At 48.2% G+C, this 20,097-nt stretch overlaps 1 protein-coding gene across 4 annotated transcripts in view; it reads right to left on the bottom strand.

The window, feature by feature from the left end:
- Positions 1 to 20,097, bottom strand: part of ERI3 (ERI1 exoribonuclease family member 3) — a 1,639,940-nt gene that overhangs the window by 1,053,271 nt on the left and 566,572 nt on the right. For all 4 annotated transcript variants that reach the window (XM_086952319.1, XM_086952320.1, XM_086952318.1 and 1 more), the window contains exons 5-6: positions 15,143 to 15,202; positions 12,460 to 12,551 (exon numbers count right to left, since the gene is read on the bottom strand). In XM_086952319.1, coding sequence (XP_086808445.1) covers positions 12,460 to 12,551; positions 15,143 to 15,202 — 152 coding nt within the window. The remainder of the gene's footprint in view (positions 1 to 12,459; positions 12,552 to 15,142; positions 15,203 to 20,097) is intronic.

Raw genomic sequence — 20,097 nt, 5'->3', positions numbered from 1 at the left:
TTTCTGTTTAAATTCAATTATAAAGAAGGATCTCGAAAGCACCATTACATCACATTGAATCAAGTTTGTATAGGGTGCTAGACAGGTCGACAGCGTTTTGGTCCCCCTATTAAATCATGGGGACCATCATCAGGACATACAATTAATGTCTTAACGTTATTAAGCCTCTAATTGCCAGGGCAATACAGTGTGCCGTGACAGGCAAGGAGGTAACAGCCTGAATTTTGTAGAACAGTCCAGAATCGGGCAAGTTGTGACCGCGGTACAATAGCGTAATCCGACGGTACCAGGATACTGCCGCGTTAGTCGGTAGTTAGGTCTGTTCCCTGGTGAAATGTTAGCAGACAGAAGAAAAATAAAATGAAAATAAAACTATTTTATTTTTCACTTCCAGTCCGTGCAGTCTGGGGTGGGGTGGGGCTATGTATCAGTGTCAGCAGAAGTGAGAGGGAGTGGTGGTAGGCATTGAAAGTGCACGTGTCGGTTTGGCCGGCAAAACAGACATGCAAACTTTGATATCGCCAGGCTGTTCCTCGGACATCAGCAGTGTGCAGGGGCACAGGCTTCCAGTCCCTGCTGGAACGTGAAACTGGCCCGCTTCTCTCATGCGGGCAGTAATTTGTGAGAGAAGCACTAGCATTGCGTGGGGAGTCTGGGAGCCTGTGCTTCTGGAGATTGCAGTGCCAGGAGCAGAGAGGCGCTGCATGGCGAAGGAGGCAAAGATCGCAGCGGCCAGCAGTGAAAGTTAAGTATGTAAAGTATTTTTTTAAATTATTTTTTACCGGGGGCGTGGCCGAGTAAGATGGCGAAGCGGTTGTGAACTCTCTCAGCTCTGCGCTTGCCCGATCGTTAGGAGACTCTCACTGGCAGCTAGGGAAGATGTGACTGACCTCATGAGTGTCCGATGACTCCTGGACGCTGCCGGACTGCCTCTCGTCACATCTGAGAACAGGCGGAGTAGCCACTTGAGGGGAGAGTCAGAGGTGATCGCGGACCCTGGGCGCCATTTTGTGGAGGTCTGCGCCGGGTGTCTGGCGCTTCCAATAGAGCACAGGATTGCCGCAGGAGGCCCTGGGGATATTGGCAGAGGGGGGCCCCAATGGTGCTTCCATGGTGGATAGCAGCTGATCCCCGGTCTGGAGCCGCCGGTGTGCAGCGGGGCGAAAGCCAGGAATTGCCAAGGTAATGGTGCTGCCTCTGCCGCAACGTGCAGCGGTATCCTGGGAGAAGTGAGACGACGGGGGGAGGCTCCGCTTGTGCACCCAGGCTGGTATAGCTGTGGTCCTGCGCTCCTCTCACGTTTCCCGAGCGGCGGGACTGGAGGCCTTCTCCCTGAGCTCGGAGGTGCACTCTTCCTCATGCCTGACCGGCGCTCTGATGGTCGCGGCAGCAATGTAGGCAGTGTGGTGTCGACAAGATCATGCCTTTGGTGGTGTGGTGAGGGCTCAGGATAGCGGTCCACACAGGGTGGGGTCACATTTTGGCCTGAAGGGGATCCCAGCTGTCAGTGGAGGCTCCACCAACGCTCGTTGTCTCTGAGGGAGTACCCAGCAAGTTACCTGCTTGAGGGGCTACAAGCGTGGTGCCGCACACCTTTGGACCTTGGCAATACTTCTAGAGGGGCGGTCCGGAATCCCTCTTGGTCTTGGCCGGATTGGAGAACTAATCAGGCGACGCTCAGCTCTGGGGGCGGGGGAGGAGGGGGGGAACCATATACCACCCAAGAAGTACTCTAATAAAGTCTCTCAGTACTTCAGGGCCTCTGAGAAGCCGGCCTCTGGGGGATAACGCGCCACCGCCCGAAATGGCTCTCACTCGTGAAGACCTGGTGGCTACCCTACGGGATTTTAAAGTGTTGCGAGTTTAAACAGGACCTGCGTACCTCTGTAGACCAATTGAAGGCTGATCTCACAGAGAAACTTACTACAGGCAGGATGTGGATGCTGTGGGCACCCGACTACTGGAGGTGGAGGGGCAAACACAGAGTCTGGAGACAACCCAGGCAGCGATGCAGGACGCCCAGCAGACACTTCGGGCTCAGCTCCAACAGGCCCTACTCAAGGCGGACGATTTGGAGAACAGGACCCGGAGGGAAAACATCCGGATCTGGAATCTGGTGGAGGGAGCTGAGGGGCCAGACCTGGAGGCCTTTTTATGTCGGGTCCCTTCGCTGAGATTCTCACGCCTCAGCAGCTCAAGATAAAGATCGATAGAGTGCACAGAGTGGGAGCCCTCCAGACAGGGAGCCGCAGGCGTCCGCGAGATGTCCTGGTCAAGCTACACTCCTTCAAGGTGAAAGAAGCCATACTCTCAGCTTCCAGAAAGCTGAAGGAGGTATCCTTTCAAGGTCATGGAAGTTCTATGTATCAGGACTCTGAGGAAGAAAATGCTTGCCTGAAATACATTTGCCATGCTAGTGCTTTGAGCGGTGATTGACCGGAAGAATGGCTGAGCCAGAAGTGGAAGCGGCTATACACGAGCATGTAGGTGACAAGGCGCCAGGGCAAGATGCGGCAATGATTGGTTTATTAAAATGTAATGTTGCTCTGTAGGGGTACCTTGATGACCAAGTATTTTATTAAATGTATACATACATACATACAGTTATCATCACTTTACCATTACAGAGTGTTGAATTGTGGGATTTGCAGTCCAACCTCCCCCTCATTCCTTGGTGACAATTCTGTTTTCCCTCCAAATTTCTCCTTTGCTCTGTGCTAAGACCTGTATGTTAAAACAGTGCACTCCCAGCCACCATTTTGTGTTCACAAACCAGTGAGACCAGCCCCCCTTCCGCCCCCCCCCCCCCCCCGCCTCCCCCCAGCAACAGGGATTTTTTAACCGGGACTTCTACTCCACCAGACTCTTCCGGGGAGACAACGTGCCCACAGTCAGGTCCCGCTCCGGGGCTGCTCCCTCCGGCGTCAACGGGCACAGGGACACCGGCACTCCGCTCCTTGGCTTCCCGGGCGGACGCCGGCTGCACGCAGGGCTCTCCTCTCTCTGCACCGGAGCCTTGCGCTAGCCACTGCAGCCTGCCTCCTGGGAAGCTCCGGTCGCGCTCGACTTCCTGCTTCTGGTCAGGCCCCACCTCTGTCTCGAGGAGGGCTGCCTGACTTCCGGACTATTCATCATTCCCGGGAAGGTATTTGTCATGTGAAGAGCCCCGCTGCAGTATGTTTAACCGGCCCCTTATATCTTCTTCCACGCCTGGGATAAGCTTAGCGCATATAAGTGAGGGAACTTTGTATTGGGGCAAGGGTGTGGTAGAGTGTTACTTGTACGCAGAAAGGTTATGGTATTTAGGGGACCCGTTACAATATTCTTTGTTCCCATTTACCGTACATTTGTCCATCTACTACAACAAAATCGGCACCGAGTCATCGAGAGAGGGGCCCTGTTTGAAATTAATATTATGTGAAGCATGTTAGCTGAACCCACATTTTAAAATAATTTTGTATTTCCATGCTTTTTTTTTATTTGTATCAAAGCACTGTATACATGTTGAAAGAAGTACAAAAGTGACACTGGGTGTTAATTAAGCCGCTTTGAGGAAAACGTGCTTCTCCCCCTCTGCCTATACATTGCTCTCTAGCTCTTTGCTGCTGCCCTCCACCCTGTCCTCCGTGTTACTTCCGCCGACCTACACCCTCCTTCCGTTGTCCGTACCTTCTCCTCCCCCTCCGTACCTTCTCCTCCCCCACTGCCCTGTATATTGCTTTCCATCCAGCTGATCGCTGACCCCACCACCATATCACTTTTTCAACACTCTGGCCAACCATGTTGCTCGTTTCTTTATGTTGGGATCGCTACCATTAGCTCGTAGAAAGAACATATCCAAAGTGACGTGCTCCTAAAAATTGAATTTTGACATATTCACAAGCCTGCGTTGCGTGAAATTATGATTTCTTTCGATTACCTTTCATAAATACTGTGTAAACATTGGGCGGACCAGTGGAATTGATTCCGTGGCGATTCGAGGTTTACTACACAATTTAGCATTTGTCTTACACACACACATACACACTGCGCTGCCTCACACACACACACACTGCGCTGCCTCACACACACACACTGCGCTGCCTCACACACACACACTGCACTGCCACATAATTACACTGCACTCAATGCAACATACACTACAAATACAGCTCAGTGCCGCATATTTACACACCACATAATTACACTCTACTGAATGCAACACACATACACACTGCGCTGCCTCACACACACACACTGCGCTGCCTCACACACACACACTGCGCTGCCTCACACACACACACTGCACTGCCACATAATTACACTGCACTCAATGCAACATACACTACAAATACAGCTCAGTGCCGCATATTTACACACCACATAATTACACTCTACTGAATGCAACACACTCCACACAATACCACTCAGTGCCACATAATTATATGCTACATAATTACACAGGCACTCAATGCAACATACAACCCAAACAATACCACTCAGTGCCACAAAATTACATGCCACACAATTACACTCTACTGAATACAACATACACTCCACACAATACCACTCAGTGCCACATAATTACATGCTACACAATTACACTGCGCTCAATGCAACATACACTCCAAATACCACTCAGTGCCACATAATTACACGCCGCATAATTACACTGCACTCAATCCGACATACACTCCAAATACCACTGAGTGCCACACAATACACACCACACAATTACATTGCACTCAATGCAACATGCACTCCAAATACCACTCGGTGCCACATAATTACTCTACTAAATACAACATACACTCCCCATAATACCACTCAATGCCACATAATTACACGCCATATAATTACTATTCTCAATGCAACGTAAATACACTCCACATAATACCACTCAGTGCCATATAATTACACACCTCATACTTACACTACTCAATGCAACATAAATACACTCCATCTATCGCACTCACTCACTCTATCTATCGCCATCACTCTGTCTATCTATCTTTTGCCCTCCCTTTATCTATCTATCGCCCTCCCTTTATCTATCTATCGCCTCCCTCTATCGCCCTGCCTCTATCTATCTATCGCTTCGCCACAGCATCACTCAGCACCACCACAACATCACTCATGGGAAATACAACATCACTAGGCGCTATCATAGCATCACTGAACGCCACAGCATCACTCAGCACCACCACAGCATCAATCTGTGCAACCATTCAACAACTGGTTCAAATATGTTCTCTCAATGTTTCAAGCTTTATTACAAATGTCACAAAAAGATGTTAATAATTCACTTCCGTTCTTGGATTTTCGTCACAATAAAATACAATTAACATAATCTTCCCAAAAATTTTTTACAAAAGTTTAAGCTATTGCCATTATGAATGGCAATATCTTTTATTTAAGTATTAAATATAAAAAATGTAAAAGCCATTGTTATTTGTAATATCCATACATCTAAGTCACGTAAATACAACACATATTGCATTACAAATGCTATAGGTGAAGTTAAAACTATTAGCATTGTAAATGACAAAGCTATTAAGTTCTCTATTTTCAAAACTAACACATAAATAAAAACGGTGTAATTTACAATACCAATAGCTCAAACTTTCCTAATGCGAGACCTATTGCATTGCAAATGCTTGTTCTAGCATTACGATCGGGAGGTGCGGGCCTTGTCCGCGACACCCAGTATTCCTCCCATTGAGTTGGGGGGTCTGAGCTGGGGGCCTGCGGGTCCTTCGGCGGTGGAGTTTTGGGGATGTTGGGGGGCAGTTCAGGGGTGGGGTAGGGTTTCCGGTAGTGACTATGGGGGCTGGTTTTGTGCATTTGGTTGGATTTTTTTTCTGAGACAGATTTCTACTCTTCTAGTGCTGGGAGGTGGTTTGTGGTGGTGGAGGGGGTTGGGTCCTCGATGTATTGGGGCCTCTTTGAGGGGGGAGGTTGCCTGCAGCAGTCTGGGGGAAGGTGGGGGGTACTATTTTCTGATGGTGAACATTGCTTCTTGGAACGTCAAGGGTCTGAACTCCTCACAGAAACGCCAAAAGGTTTGGAAGTATTTGTCGGATCACAAATTTGAAGTGGTAGCTCTGCAAGAGACTCATCTTAAGAGGGCGGAGGTCTCTAGGTTACGCCACAGAAGCAATCCGATGATCTATACCTCCTCTGCCGCTTCGAAACACAATGGGGTGGCCTTACTCTTCCATGTCTCAGCGGCTTTTCAATTAAAGTCTCTTAAATCTGACAGGGAGGGGAGACTACTGTTGGTCAAGGGTCGCTTGAGGGGCAGGCTTTGTACCTTTGTCTCACTGTATGCTCCGAACTCGGGGCAGTCTGCTTTCCTCTCACAGGCTCTTGACCTCAAGGGGGGCTTTGCAGAGGGAGATATTATTGTGTTGGGGGATTTTAACCTCACATGGCAGTGGTCTCTGGATAGTTCTAGCACCAACAGGGCTGCCACCAGTACCTTCCCACGTAGGATACAACAGAAAATCACTGATCTAGGGCTCTTAGATTCTTGGCGCTCACTCTATCCCAATACCAAAGACTATACACATTTTTCCCATGTTCATAGGACATACTTCAGAATTGATTATATTCTTATTAGTCAATACCTGTTGGGGGCACTCCAGGCTGCTCAGATACTCCTGATTTCAGTGTCGGACCATAGTTTGATTGTTCTGGGCCTTCATTGGGCTGTAGCCTCTCCTCCATCGCCTCAGTGGTATTTTCCGCTGGCTCTGACCCGAGATCGGGTGGCCAAGGAGGATCTCAGAGCGGCCATTGCCGAATATTTTGTCCATAATGACCCACAAGATACCTCCCCCAGATTACCTGGGATGCCTTTAAAGCTGTCATGCGGGGGAAATGTATCCAGCTTAATTCGACTTTAAATAAACAGAGGGTGAAGAAAAGGGAGGCGCTAGATAAAGAACTGGGGGCCGCAGAGTGAGCTCACAAAGCTGGCCCAAACCGGGTTCTTCAGGGCAACTTACTGCTGTAAGGGGCAAATTAAGGTCTATACATTCCAATCGGGCGGAGTTCACCTTACTAAAGATTCACCAGTCCTCCTTCACTCAGGGCAATAAGGTGGGTTCCCATCTAGCACGCCAGCTTCGGGTGCAACAGGAGAAGGACTTTATCGGTGGGATTTTAGATCGCCAGGGTCATCTCACACATTTTGACACCGCTAAATCAGAAATATTTGGGGAGTTCTGCAGTGAGCTTTACCAGGGCACCGATCCGGATACCACGCGGCAACAGCAGTTTTTAGACATCCTTGATTTCCTGCAACTATCGCGGGCATCGGCTGCGGAGCTGGATGTCCCCATCACACAGAAGGAGGTTGGAAAGGCTATCTTGAGACTCAAATTGCATAAAGCGCCGGGTCCTGATGGCCCTCTGGCCCATTTTTACAGATGCTTCTCGAAAGAGCTTATTCCCCACCTCACGGCTCGGTTCCAGGCCGTTGCTTCCGATGAGCAGGTCTCTGGATCCATGGCAGAAGCGGTGATTTCGGTGATTCCCAAGCCCGGTAAGGATCTGCAACACTGCGGCTCCTACAGACCCATCGCACTTCTCAAGTAAGACGCCAAGCTCTATTCCGTGATTTTGGCAGCGCGTTTGGAAACGCTGATGCCTGCCTTAATCCATCCCGACCAGTCAGGTTTTATAAAAGGCAGGCAAACGCACGATAATATCACGCGCACAGTCCATCTGATTGAGAAGACTACGAGATTTCGGATTTCCGCAGTGTTGGTGGGTCTTGATGCAGAGAAGGCTTTCGATCCGGTGGACCGGGCCTTCCTTTTTTTAACTATGCGGAAATTCGGGTTCAGGGATCCTTTTATTAACATGGTGAAGGGCAATTATCACCATCCTACCTCCTGTGTCCTGGTTAACGGTTGTTCCTCCTCCCCTTTGCTCTGAGCAGAGGCACTCCACAGGGGTGCCCCCTCTCACCCCTCTTGTTTGCCCTGAGCATCGAGCCCCTGGCGTTTCGGTTTCGAGTCAATACTGCGATCCAAGGCATCTCTTTCGGCAGAGTTGAACATAAGGCCTCCTTGTTTACCGATGACATCCTCCTCTCGCTTGAGAGCCTGGCACAGTCGCTGCGGGCGGTGCAGGATGAGCTGCGCTGTTTTGAACAAGCGGCCGGCTTTAAGATAAACTACACGAAATCTTTCATTCTCAATCTCACTCTTTCCCCGGCGGAGGTGCTCCGCCTAAAAACCACGACACCATTCCAATAGGCTAAACATTCCTTACTCTATTTGGGGGTGTACCTCACGGCTAAACTGGGCGATTTATATAAAGTGAATTACCCACCTCTCATGGCCCAGCTCCAACAAGACTGCAAGCGGTGGTCGCCCCTTTACATCTCTTGGCTGGGACGCGTTAATGCGTTAAAAATGACGATTTTACCAAAATTTTTATATCTCTTTCAGGCGCTCCCTATTGACCTGGAAGGTAGTGTGTTGCCGACCCTACGCTCGCAGATCATCAAACTTATATGGCACGGGGGAGGGCACGCCTACCATATCATGTCCTTCGACTTCCATGTGTTAAAGGGGGTCTGGCTTTGCCTGATTTCACCCTATATTATCAGGCGGCTCAGTTGCGGGTGGCCGCTGAATGGTCGGTCAGGGAGTCCAAGAAGCATTGGCTCCACATGGACCGCGCCGTGATGGGGCGTTATATATGGGATGTGTTGTGGAAGACCATCAAGGACCGCCCCCCCCCCCCCCCCCCCCCATGCTTATCTTAGTACTCAGACCCGTACGACGATCACCTGGGACAAGGTTACCAGGAGGGCAGGTTGGACTTTTTTTCCCTCCCCGTACATGCCCTTTCATTTCAACCCAGATTTTTCTCCGGCGCTTCGTGAGGGGCCATTCGATTGTTGGAGGAAAGGCGACTGCCTTAAAGTGGCTGACCTATTTCGAGATGGAGAGGTCCTGACCTTCGCTGAATGTAAAATCTTGGAGTGAAGTTGGATCAAAAACTGACCATGAAAGAACACACCAACTACATCGCGGGTCTATGTTTCCACACCATTGGTCTACTCAGGCGTGTCTTCCCTTTTCTTCCTGCCACATGTAGAAAGACACTTGTACAGGCCTTGGTAACCAGCCGCCTGGACTACTGTAACGGCCTGCTGACATTAGCCAATACGGATGCAGTAGGCCGTTTACAGGTGGTCCAGAATACGGCAGCCAGACTGGTCATGGGTGCACCTGCCAGGACTCCTTCTAAGCCCTTGCTGAAAGAACTGCACTGGCTTCCCATACGACAGCGCATCCACTTCAAGATCTGTTGCACGGTACATAAATGTCTGTATGGAGCAAGTCCTAAATATCTAGCCCAGTCTCTTGAACTGTACCAGCCCAGCAGGTCCCTTCGCTCCTGCAACCAAGCCCTGTTAAAACCTCCCAACACAAAGAAGACTAGGCATGGAGACCGTGCTTTCTCCGCTGTTGGTCCTGCCCTCTGGAACAATCTTCCCATTAACCTAAGAACCACCATAAATCACTTGTCCTTCAGAAAGGCATTAAAAACCCTTCTTTTCCTAGAAGCATTTCCATCCACATAAACCTTAGGCTGCTCTACCTAATACCTTCTTAGCTGGCAAAGCGCGGAGATACCCTTACGGGATTGATTCCTGCGCTATAGAAGAAATTAAAATAAATAAATAAAATAAATGTAGGCAGGAATTTGCGCTTCCGCAGAGTGAACAATATCGCTATTTGCAGCTTAAACATTGGGTCTTGACTCCCCCTATTCGGGAGGCGGCCACTAGGGAGCGTACAGCAATAGAGGAATTTGTGGCTCGGAGAGCGGGTTCCATGAAGGGAGCTATCTCGACCATCTACAACATGCTACTCTGTACTGAGCTACATTACGCTACATTACCTTTTGGGAGCAGGTCTTGGGGAGGGACATTTCAGAGAGAGAGAGAGAGTGGTCTCGGGTCAAAAGAGACATTCCTAAGCATAATCGTTCATTGGCCCTTCGAGAAGCTCACTATAAACTCCTTCATGATTGGTACCTATACCCTACTAAGCTCCGGCGTATCTTTCCAGAAACCTCAGATATATGTTGGCAAGGGTGCGGTGTCCAATGGGGATTTCAGGCATGTATGGTGGGACTGTCCTAAGATTCGCCCCTTCTGGGAGGAGATTCTTTCCCACATCAAAGACATTTTGGGCTACCCGATTCCGACCTCCATTGACTTTGCTCTCCTTGGCCTTTGAGACCCTCTCCTGATTAAGCAAACTAAGACTGACAAGGCAATCATGTGGACTTGTCTGGGAGCGGCCAAACTCACCTTGGCCGCTGCCTGGAAGAAGGCGGAGGCCCCTGCACTTTCACTGTGGCATGCCCGATTATGGAGGATTGTATCCATGAAACGTCTGGCGGACATTTTCTGGACTGACTATGAAGACTTTGTTCTCCGCTGGGGGCCTCTGGTGTCCTATCTGTACCGAGGTCTGCCCTCTGAGGTTTGTCCACCAACGGTGGGGGCCATGCACCTGTTCCAGCTGTAGCTGCTTTTTCTCGCTGCATTCATTGGCCTCCGGAGGTCCCCTTGCTGTACTGTGGACTGGCCCATGCACCGCCACTAGTTCCTATGTCAATGTTCAATACGGTCTCTGCTGCACTGTTTTCCTATTGTTTTCCTTATCATTTTGTCACCACCAGATTGGTGGTGGGGGGAGGGGAGTTTTGGTTTGTTTTGGGGGGGGGGCTGTTATATGTTTTTCAAAACTAGCATCACCCACTTTAGGCAGTGGTGTGGCTGACATGGGGATTATGCTAAGATGAACCCATTATGGCTATCTGTGTTACAACCCCGTCGGTTGTCCGCCCCTCTGTTACCTTGAGGTGATCATCCTTTGCATATGGACTTGTTTGATGCTTAATAAAAAGGTACATTTGAAAATAATTCTTTTTTACCTTAGCGGCCCTAGCTGCCCCACCCCCAGTCAGATTGGCAGCAGCCGCTGCGGATGATGGATGCTTGATCTGACTGCCGGTAGCCTGTCTTGCATGCATCCTTTCTAAATGATAGCCTGAAAGAGCAAGAGGAGATAAAGTACAACACGCTGCAGCAGAAAACAGACATCCTTGTGACAGAGCTGGTGGATGAGGATATACCTACCTAACATCTTGAACAGGCTGTAGAATTTCCATTGGCACCAGAGGATAAATCCAGCAACCACTAGACTATAAGGGTTTTCTTTTCTCTTGAGTAGTTTGAAGAAGGTCTAAGGTGGGAACATCTAGCTCAGTTATTCTATTTTAAACACACAAGCCACAGTTGGAGGTGAGTTTGCATGTAAAAGAACAAACTGTTGATCCAACTAAGTGTTCTCTTCAGAAGAGGCAACCAGGCTGACCCAAATTCTGAACATACTAACAAAGAAACAAAGAAACTCAGGCAAGTGACCCCTCGGCTTATGGAACTAGCTATAGATAAACCATAATGATTGAAAGGGAAAATGTGTGAAATTCAAACTCTTCTCCTCTGGTACAGAACAAAAATGAGGAACGTCCTTTTTGGTCCTATATTTTTGACCTTGAGCAGATCACCATGTAAACCAGGGACATTCACAGCATTGTGAGGCGATTTAAATCAGGCAGCATCGAAGGGGAAGTTCAGTGATCAAGAAGGTTAGTCAAAAACCTACTAATGGCTCATTTTCAAGTAGGAAATGGTACATTGGAAAGGACACGGCAGGCATTTTTTGCTTGCAAGATACTGGATAGAGTGCATGGCCATACCAGCATGGGCCATATAAGGATTATTTGCAGACAGGTTCTTTGTCTCAGAAAACAGTACATATTTACCACAGAAAGTGTTTTATGGAAAACCACTTTGTGAAGAGTGGCCGTAGGCATTTTAAAGATCAAAAGGGCAGGAAAGGCAACCTGTCAAATGTCTTTGCCTCAAGCAATTGAGATGGTCACAACCTTTAACCAAGAACACACCAAGCGAAATTCTACCACTTAAATTAGATAAAATATATCCAATATTTATTTGCAATGTTTAAGAAAGACATTTAGAGAAAGCCTTATTTAATGTAGTTGGTTAGCCCAGCCACGTTCACTCAAGCACACACACATGCATAGAAACACAGTGTGAATAGCGTCACAGACTGTGCTGTGAAACCTCTAAAGCAAGGCCAAATCAGCATATCTGACATCCATCTATCCCTTTGTATCCGTCCTTCCAACTGATTTTGTTCACTAGTCTCTTTCTCTGATCTACACAACCTTTCCACTGTTCTTCAGTCCCCATATCCTGCTGGAAAGATTATATATATATATATATATATATATATACACACACAGAGTAGCGATTGTGATGAATAGCACATCAAACCCTGGAGACTTTATAGACTCTACGCATTGCCTGGTGAAAGTGTAGAGTGAAGATTCATGGTACTTCAGAATTGTACTCACATGAGTTTCAAGTCCCAGTCCCCGCAGGTAACGAAAATTGACTTGACGCTAGGATCGAGGAGGCCTTCTTTGCCCATCCACTCATCCACTCTCTGAAAGAAAAGAAGAGTCTGAAGCGGAGATACCATTACCAGTTATCACATAATCCACAATAGAGCTGCGATTCTTAAGAGCAGAGTTCACAATGATGAAGAGCCCCTTTACACAGCATCATTACATGGTCGCCCACAACTCTGGCCATCATATCATCCAACAAGATGAATTCCTAAGGAGGGCTATCAAAAGAATCCAGAGCTTAATGGATGCCAAACACAAGGGTGTGGTCTCATAAATAGTTGCAATAAACAGATAAGGAATGGTTGATCAGGGTACAGGATGTATGTGCCAGGAACCTAGGGCCAACACTGAATCAGTAACTCAAAGGCAGCATGCAAATGATACAAAAAAAGTAAAAGAGAAAATGCATGAACAGCGGTAATCAAGTGCGCATGAAAAGATTACAAGGGATGACGAGAGATAGAAGCGAAGATCAAGAGTTGATGATATCAAAAAGCAAACCATGAATAAGTGGTGATAAGGCTGTTCACGTTGGAACCAAAAAACCTGGGCGCTTAAACAAATTTGATCATAGTGAGGGAGCCTGGGTAAATTCTTCACTTGCCTGACTCTTGTTTTTCTTTTCTTCAAAAACTTAGAACACTTACAAATGTGTTTCACCACTGAAATAACAGGTATATAAAAGTATGCACATGTAAATATACAAAAGGGTACCGAGCCTAAGCATGTTAACCGCATGCGCGCTAGCGGAATTCCGCTAGCGCGCTGGGTTTTTCAAAATCGCACTTTGCGTGACGAGCTGGGCTCGTCATCAGTGTGCGAGCGGGCTACACCATGACGAGCCCAGCTCGTCATGAGTGTCGAAGGGGTTAAGCCACAGTAAAGCGATGTGGCAGAAATCTGTGGTGCAAAAATTGGGGGGAGGGGGGATGGGGGGGGTCAGCTGAACGTGTTTCTTTGGTACCAAGGAATGTGTTTGTCATCGTAGTGGGGAACTTGGTAAATTGATGGAATGGGATTCTGTGATCTCTCATTGCAGAGAGGGCTGCTTCCTCTGGCACTGAACAAGTCTTTTAGCTTGTTAGCCTGGCAGGGCTGCACTGCACTTGAGAGCGTGCTGTCGGCTGGTGTTGTGTCAGACTTCTAGCACTCACTAAGTAGACAGTCAGCTCTGGGATACAGGGGTGGCAAAGCAGGTTATGGTGGAGATGAGGATGCGCAGCGGGATGGAATGAATTATGCACTATCCATACATTTAACTGGGGAAGGGCAGCACAAGGGCTGCGCTCTCTGCAGGTAGTTCTCTACATCTACTTCCTCCGCTCAGTCACAGAATCAAGACCGGATCCGCCGCTGAAGATCTGCAGCTTTCATGTCTGGCGAGTTCAGCTCATTGAGCGATGCCCAAAGACCTGCTCTACAATCAGATGCTACTAAGATCACCAACCAAAAAGTGGATTCAAATACAAACATCACACAGAAAATTCTTTCTCCTTCTTTAAAGAGAACACGGCCAAATGAAATGACACCTTATGTTTCATGTTAGGAGTTTATAAAGGGCCCCGCACTGGATTCCGACACTGAAGCCTCACAATCCTGCCCTCTACTCATTTATGTTTTTTCAATTTGTCGAAAAAAACAGGTCTTCAGTTTTTCCCAAAACATAGCTGCTTCAGAGAGATCCTTTCTTAAATCCAAAGACGGCGAGGTCCAGAGCCATAGAGGCCAGAAAACTGAAGGAGCCACCTCTCAAGCGGCTCTATCTTAGGGATCCCAGTTAGAGCGGTCCCTGAAGATCTGAGGTACCTGTTGGGACGATGAGGTTTGACCAGAGAAAAAAAAGGCAGCGAGGGCCTTCCTGATTTAACATTTTAGTAGTAATCAAGAAAGCAGTCTAAAATGGCAGGATTTTTCCATCTTTTCTATCCTTCATTTCTTGTAGAAGAGTCAAACACAACGCACATAGGAATATCAAAACTACTTTTGAGAATATCTCAACCAGGGCTGTTTACACAGTACATCTGTGCACAAAAAGATGCATGCGTGGCACTGCACAGATAACATGATGTTGGGCTGGGTGGGACCTTCTTTCTTACATAAGGTGGTGGACTGTACCGAGCATGTGGTGCACCAGGCTGCTGCCCCATAACGTCACCACAGAGGGTCAGCATGGCGCTGAGAAAACACCTAGAAGCCTTTAAAATGTAACCACAAAGCTGAAACAACATAACATTACATTTCAAAGAACCAGTGTCTAGCTAGGGACCCGCCTCGTGTTGGGGAGAGGAGTTAATCTAGGGGCAGGCCTCGAAAAACAAATGCTAGATAAGGAGTTATTCCTCGCCTACGGCAAGACAACTTTAGGCCACTCTCCTACTTATAGAGGGCACAAGAACACATGACGACCAGTCGAAAAGGCTGACCCCTGGTACCTAGGGCAACTATATGGTGGGGTGATTGGGAGCCAGAAAGAGAAAATGGGGGCGTGGGAGCAAAGGTCAGTCTAAGGTGCCATTAAAAGGAGTGCGACGGGTTCAACTGATGAAATTCAACATGCATATAAAGATCACCTATAATTCGATTACACATGAAAAGGAAACCATGGTCAAATAGTTTCATTACTCACTTCCAACACTTGATTCAGAGCTGGCTGCCCATCCACCATTTCCTGGATGATTCCCGTGAGCTGTAAAAGATAACAAACACAAAGAGAATCAAACTCAAGAACAAAATGTGGCACTAGTCTGTTAAAAAATATATACATAACATCCTAAACAACATTCTAATATGGCAAACCAGGACACCACATTTATATAGAAGAGGTTGTCCGGGTTACAGGGGGTTGCTGGCAATAACCAGATATAATCAGATGGCGACGACTCTATGAAAAAGGTATAACTTTGAACTAGAAAAGATCAGAAGAGAAATGAATATTCAAGAGCTCGCAAGTAAACATCCGTTTCGGTCTCGTGTTCGAAATGCTCCCTTCGCACTGTAGTGTTGCACCATCGAAGTTTCATCTTCAGAGGTAGCGACCATGGCCGCTGGTGAATAACAACCCTGTGCCAGTGCCTAGAAGAGCATTCTATCCAGCACCAGACATGGCCATTCCTCCTCACTCATGAATTTTTCTTAAATCTTTATTTTTTTTTCTCTAACTTTGGTTTGGACCTTGACATTTTTTCCATCTCTTGACTGTAATGTTACACATGTAGTTCACCTAGAACATAGCCTTCCTGCTCCGTGACATTTCCAAGGGTGAAGCAGTGCCACCTTATGGTCCGTGTCACTGGCTGGTGAAGGAGCTTGGGTACAGCTTACACCAAGAGTGCTGCTTCTGCATGCCATACAAATAGAACAGAGGCATAGCGTCCGATCCATCCTCCATACCATTCATACAGAACGACAGCATCCAAAAGCCTGCAGAACACGTATAGGACAGTGCCAGAAGCACAGCCCGCAGCGGATGACAGGCTCGCAGTCCATTCAGCACACAGATGCAGAGAGTAGGTCTTTAACCATACAAACAAAAGAACCACAGCATTAGGCCTCACACATTATGAAAGGGCAAAGCTACAGTCGAAATTGTTCCATATAAAACTGGCCTTGGAGATAAATACATAGAGTTCCAACGACTGGAAAATGTAAAACATCTCTAGCAAATCACTTCTCTGTGGGGGGAAAAATAGAGAATTCGTTGTAAGGCAGCCCGCACTCGGCGACTGAGTATTGGAAGAGAAAGAAAATGAAGGCAGAATGCAAATGACAGCAACGTGAAAAATCTGCTAACTCGAAGTAATGTAAGGGGGATGCATAAGGTCTAGGAGCACATAAGCTCACATGATTATATGAAAACATTGCAACAAAACATAAAAGCGAGCCAATGATCCCACAGAAATGTGGTCATTTGTGACCACCGATTTATAAAGTGGGGCCCCTTCTGCTTTGTGTAGTGACCCCCCCCCCTCTCTTCTTTGGCACAGGCAGACACCTCAAAGGCTCAGAAACAAACTCATAAAACAAACTTTATCCTCCTTCCCTCAGACTAAAAGAATCTCCTTTCCTCCTGCTCTGAAACGAAATGACGACCGGGGGAATATCTGGTGAAAAACGGATGCTAAAGAGCCGGGAATGACGCCTTTGTCATGAAGACGTCTAAAGATTATCCCGAGTTGAGCGTGAAACGGGGCCCTGGAGGAAGGCTCTGGCCAAGCGTGGGTAAAGGCACAAGAGTCAAATTAATCTTAATCTATGCATAGGTTAAGGGCACTCTGCGGAAATGGCCAACCCAGAGGATGTCGCTTTGGGGAAGGAACTATATGAAGATGGATGCGCCCGCCGCCTCTGCCCCTGTACTCTGGGCTGTCTCTTCACTCGCAGACCTTCGTCTCGTATCTGCACCACGAGCCAATGTTTTCAATACCAAGTGACTCGAGGTAGCGGGGCATTAGACGGTACCACCACGCCCATGAGCTCTCTCTCAGAGAGAACTATAATAAAAGCAAACTCTGGTCAAGTCCATCGTTTTGGCTTTGAAAAGGAGTTTTTATGTTTTAGTATGGGAGAGTATGGTCAGCAGCAGTGCAAGCTTCTCTCCTACACAGAACCAGCACAAAAGAAGGGCCGCATGTGGGAAATGATACCGAGCAGCATATGAAGCGCTTACCTCCACACACATGCAACACCAGTGCAAGCTTCACTCACGCAGCATTGCAAGCTTCTCTCCTACACAGAACCAGTACAAAAGAAGGGCCGCAGTGGGAAATGGTACCAAGCAGCATAAGACGCGCTTACCTCCACACACAGGGCCACACATGCAACACCAGTGCAAGCTTCACTCATGCAGCAGTGCAAGCTTCTCTCCTACACAGAACCAGTACAAAAGAAGGGCCGCAGTGGGAAATGGTACCAAGCAGCATAGGACGCGCTTACCTCCACACACAGGGCCACACATGCAACACCAGTGCAAGCTTCACTCATGCAGCAGTGCAAGCTTCTCTCCTACACAGAACCAGTACAAAAGAAGGGCCGCAGTGGGAAATGGTACAGAGCAGCATAAGAAGCGCTTACCTCCACACACAGGGACAGCACATGCAACACCAGTACAAGTTTCACTCATGCAGAATTGCAAGCTTCTCTCCTACACAGATCCAGTACAAAAGAAGGGGCTACAGTGGTAAATGGTACAGAGCAGCATAAGACACGCTTACCTCCACACACAGGGCCACACATGCAACACCAGTGCAAGCTTCACTCACGCAGCATTGCAAGCTTCTCTCCTACACAGAACCAGTACAAAAGAAGGGCTGCAGTGGGAAATGGTACCGAGCAGCATATGAAGCGCTTACCTCCACACACATGCAACACCAGTGCAAGCTTCACTCACGCAGCATTGCAAGCTTCTCTCCTACACAGAACCAGTACAAAAGAAGGGCCGCAGTGGGAAATGGTACCAAGCAGCATAAGACGCGCTTACCTCCACACACAGGGCCACACATGCAACACCAGTGCAAGCTTCACTCATGCAGCAGTGCAAGCTTCTCTCCTACACAGAACCAGTACAAAAGAAGGGCCGCAGTGGGAAATGGTACAGAGCAGCATAAGAAGCGCTTACCTCCACACACAGGGACAGCACATGCAACACCAGTACAAGCTTCACTCATGCAGAATTGCAAGCTTCTCTCCTACACAGATCCAGTACAAAAGAAGGGGCTACAGTGGTAAATGGTACCGAGCAGCATAAGACACGCTTACCTCCACACACAGGGCCACACATGAAACACCAGTGCAAGCTTCACTCACGCAGCATTGCAAGCTTCTCTCCTACACAGAACCAGTACAAAAGAAGGGCTGCAGTGGGAAATGGTACCGAGCAGCATATGAAGCGCTTACCTCCACACACATGCAACACCAGTGCAAGCTTCACTCACGCAGCATTGCAAGCTTCTCTCCTACACAGAACCAGTACAAAAGAAGTGGCCACAGTGGGAAATGGTACCAAGCAGCATATGAAGCGCTTACCTCCACACACAGGGCCACACATGCAACACCAGTGCAAGCTTCGCTCACCCAGCATTGCAAGCTACTCTCCTACACAGAACCAGTACAAAAGAAGGGGCCTCAGTTGGAAATGGTACCAAGCAGCATAAGACACTTACCCCCACACCAAGGGCCACACATGCAATACCAGGGCAAGCTTCACTCACTGAGCAGTGAAAGCTTCTCTCCTACACAGAACCAGTAAAATAGAAGGGGCTGCAGTGGGAAATTGTACCGAGCAGCATAAGACACTTACCCCCACACCAAGGGCCACACATGCAATACCAGGGCAAGCTTCACTCACTGAGCAGTGAAAGCTTCTCTCCTACACAGAACCAGTAAAATAGAAGGGGCTGCAGTGGGAAATTGTACCGAGCAGCATAAGACACTTACCTCCACACCCAGGGCCACACATGCAACACCAGTGCAAGCTTCACTCACTGAGCATTGCAAGCTTCTCTCCCACAAAGAACCAGTACAAAAAAAGGGGCCTCAGTGGGAAATGGTACCAAGCAGCATAAGACACTTACTCCCACACCCAGGGCCACACATGCAACACCAGTGCAAGCTTCACTCATGCAGCATTGCAAGCTTCTCTCCTACACAGAACCAGTACAAAAGAAGGGCTGCAGTGGGAAATGGTACCGAGCAGCATATGAAGCGCTTACCTCCACACACATGCAACACCAGTGCAAGCTTCACTCACGCAGCATTGCAAGCTTCTCTCCTACACAGAACCAGTACAAAAGAAGGGCCGCAGTGGGAAATGGTACCAAGCAGCATAAGACGCGCTTACCTCCACACACAGGGCCACACATGCAACACCAGTGCAAGCTTCACTCATGCAGCAGTGCAAGCTTCTCTCCTACACAGAACCAGTACAAAAGAAGGGCCGCAGTGGGAAATGGTACAGAGCAGCATAAGAAGCGCTTACCTCCACACACAGGGACAGCACATGCAACACCAGTACAAGCTTCACTCATGCAGAATTGCAAGCTTCTCTCCTACACAGATCCAGTACAAAAGAAGGGGCTACAGTGGTAAATGGTACCGAGCAGCATAAGACACGCTTACCTCCACACACAGGGCCACACATGAAACACCAGTGCAAGCTTCACTCACGCAGCATTGCAAGCTTCTCTCCTACACAGAACCAGTACAAAAGAAGGGCTGCAGTGGGAAATGGTACCGAGCAGCATATGAAGCGCTTACCTCCACACACATGCAACACCAGTGCAAGCTTCACTCACGCAGCATTGCAAGCTTCTCTCCTACACAGAACCAGTACAAAAGAAGTGGCCACAGTGGGAAATGGTACCAAGCAGCATATGAAGCGCTTACCTCCACACACAGGGCCACACATGCAACACCAGTGCAAGCTTCGCTCACCCAGCATTGCAAGCTACTCTCCTACACAGAACCAGTACAAAAGAAGGGGCCTCAGTTGGAAATGGTACCAAGCAGCATAAGACACTTACCCCCACACCAAGGGCCACACATGCAATACCAGGGCAAGCTTCACTCACTGAGCAGTGAAAGCTT

Source organism: Lissotriton vulgaris, chromosome 1_1 (assembly GCF_964263255.1).
Source record: "Lissotriton vulgaris chromosome 1_1, aLisVul1.2, whole genome shotgun sequence".
NCBI classification, from domain to species: Eukaryota; Metazoa; Chordata; class Amphibia; order Caudata; family Salamandridae; genus Lissotriton; species Lissotriton vulgaris.
The sequence above is the reverse complement of the archived record's forward strand: the minus strand, read 5'-3'. Positions and strand labels throughout refer to the sequence as shown.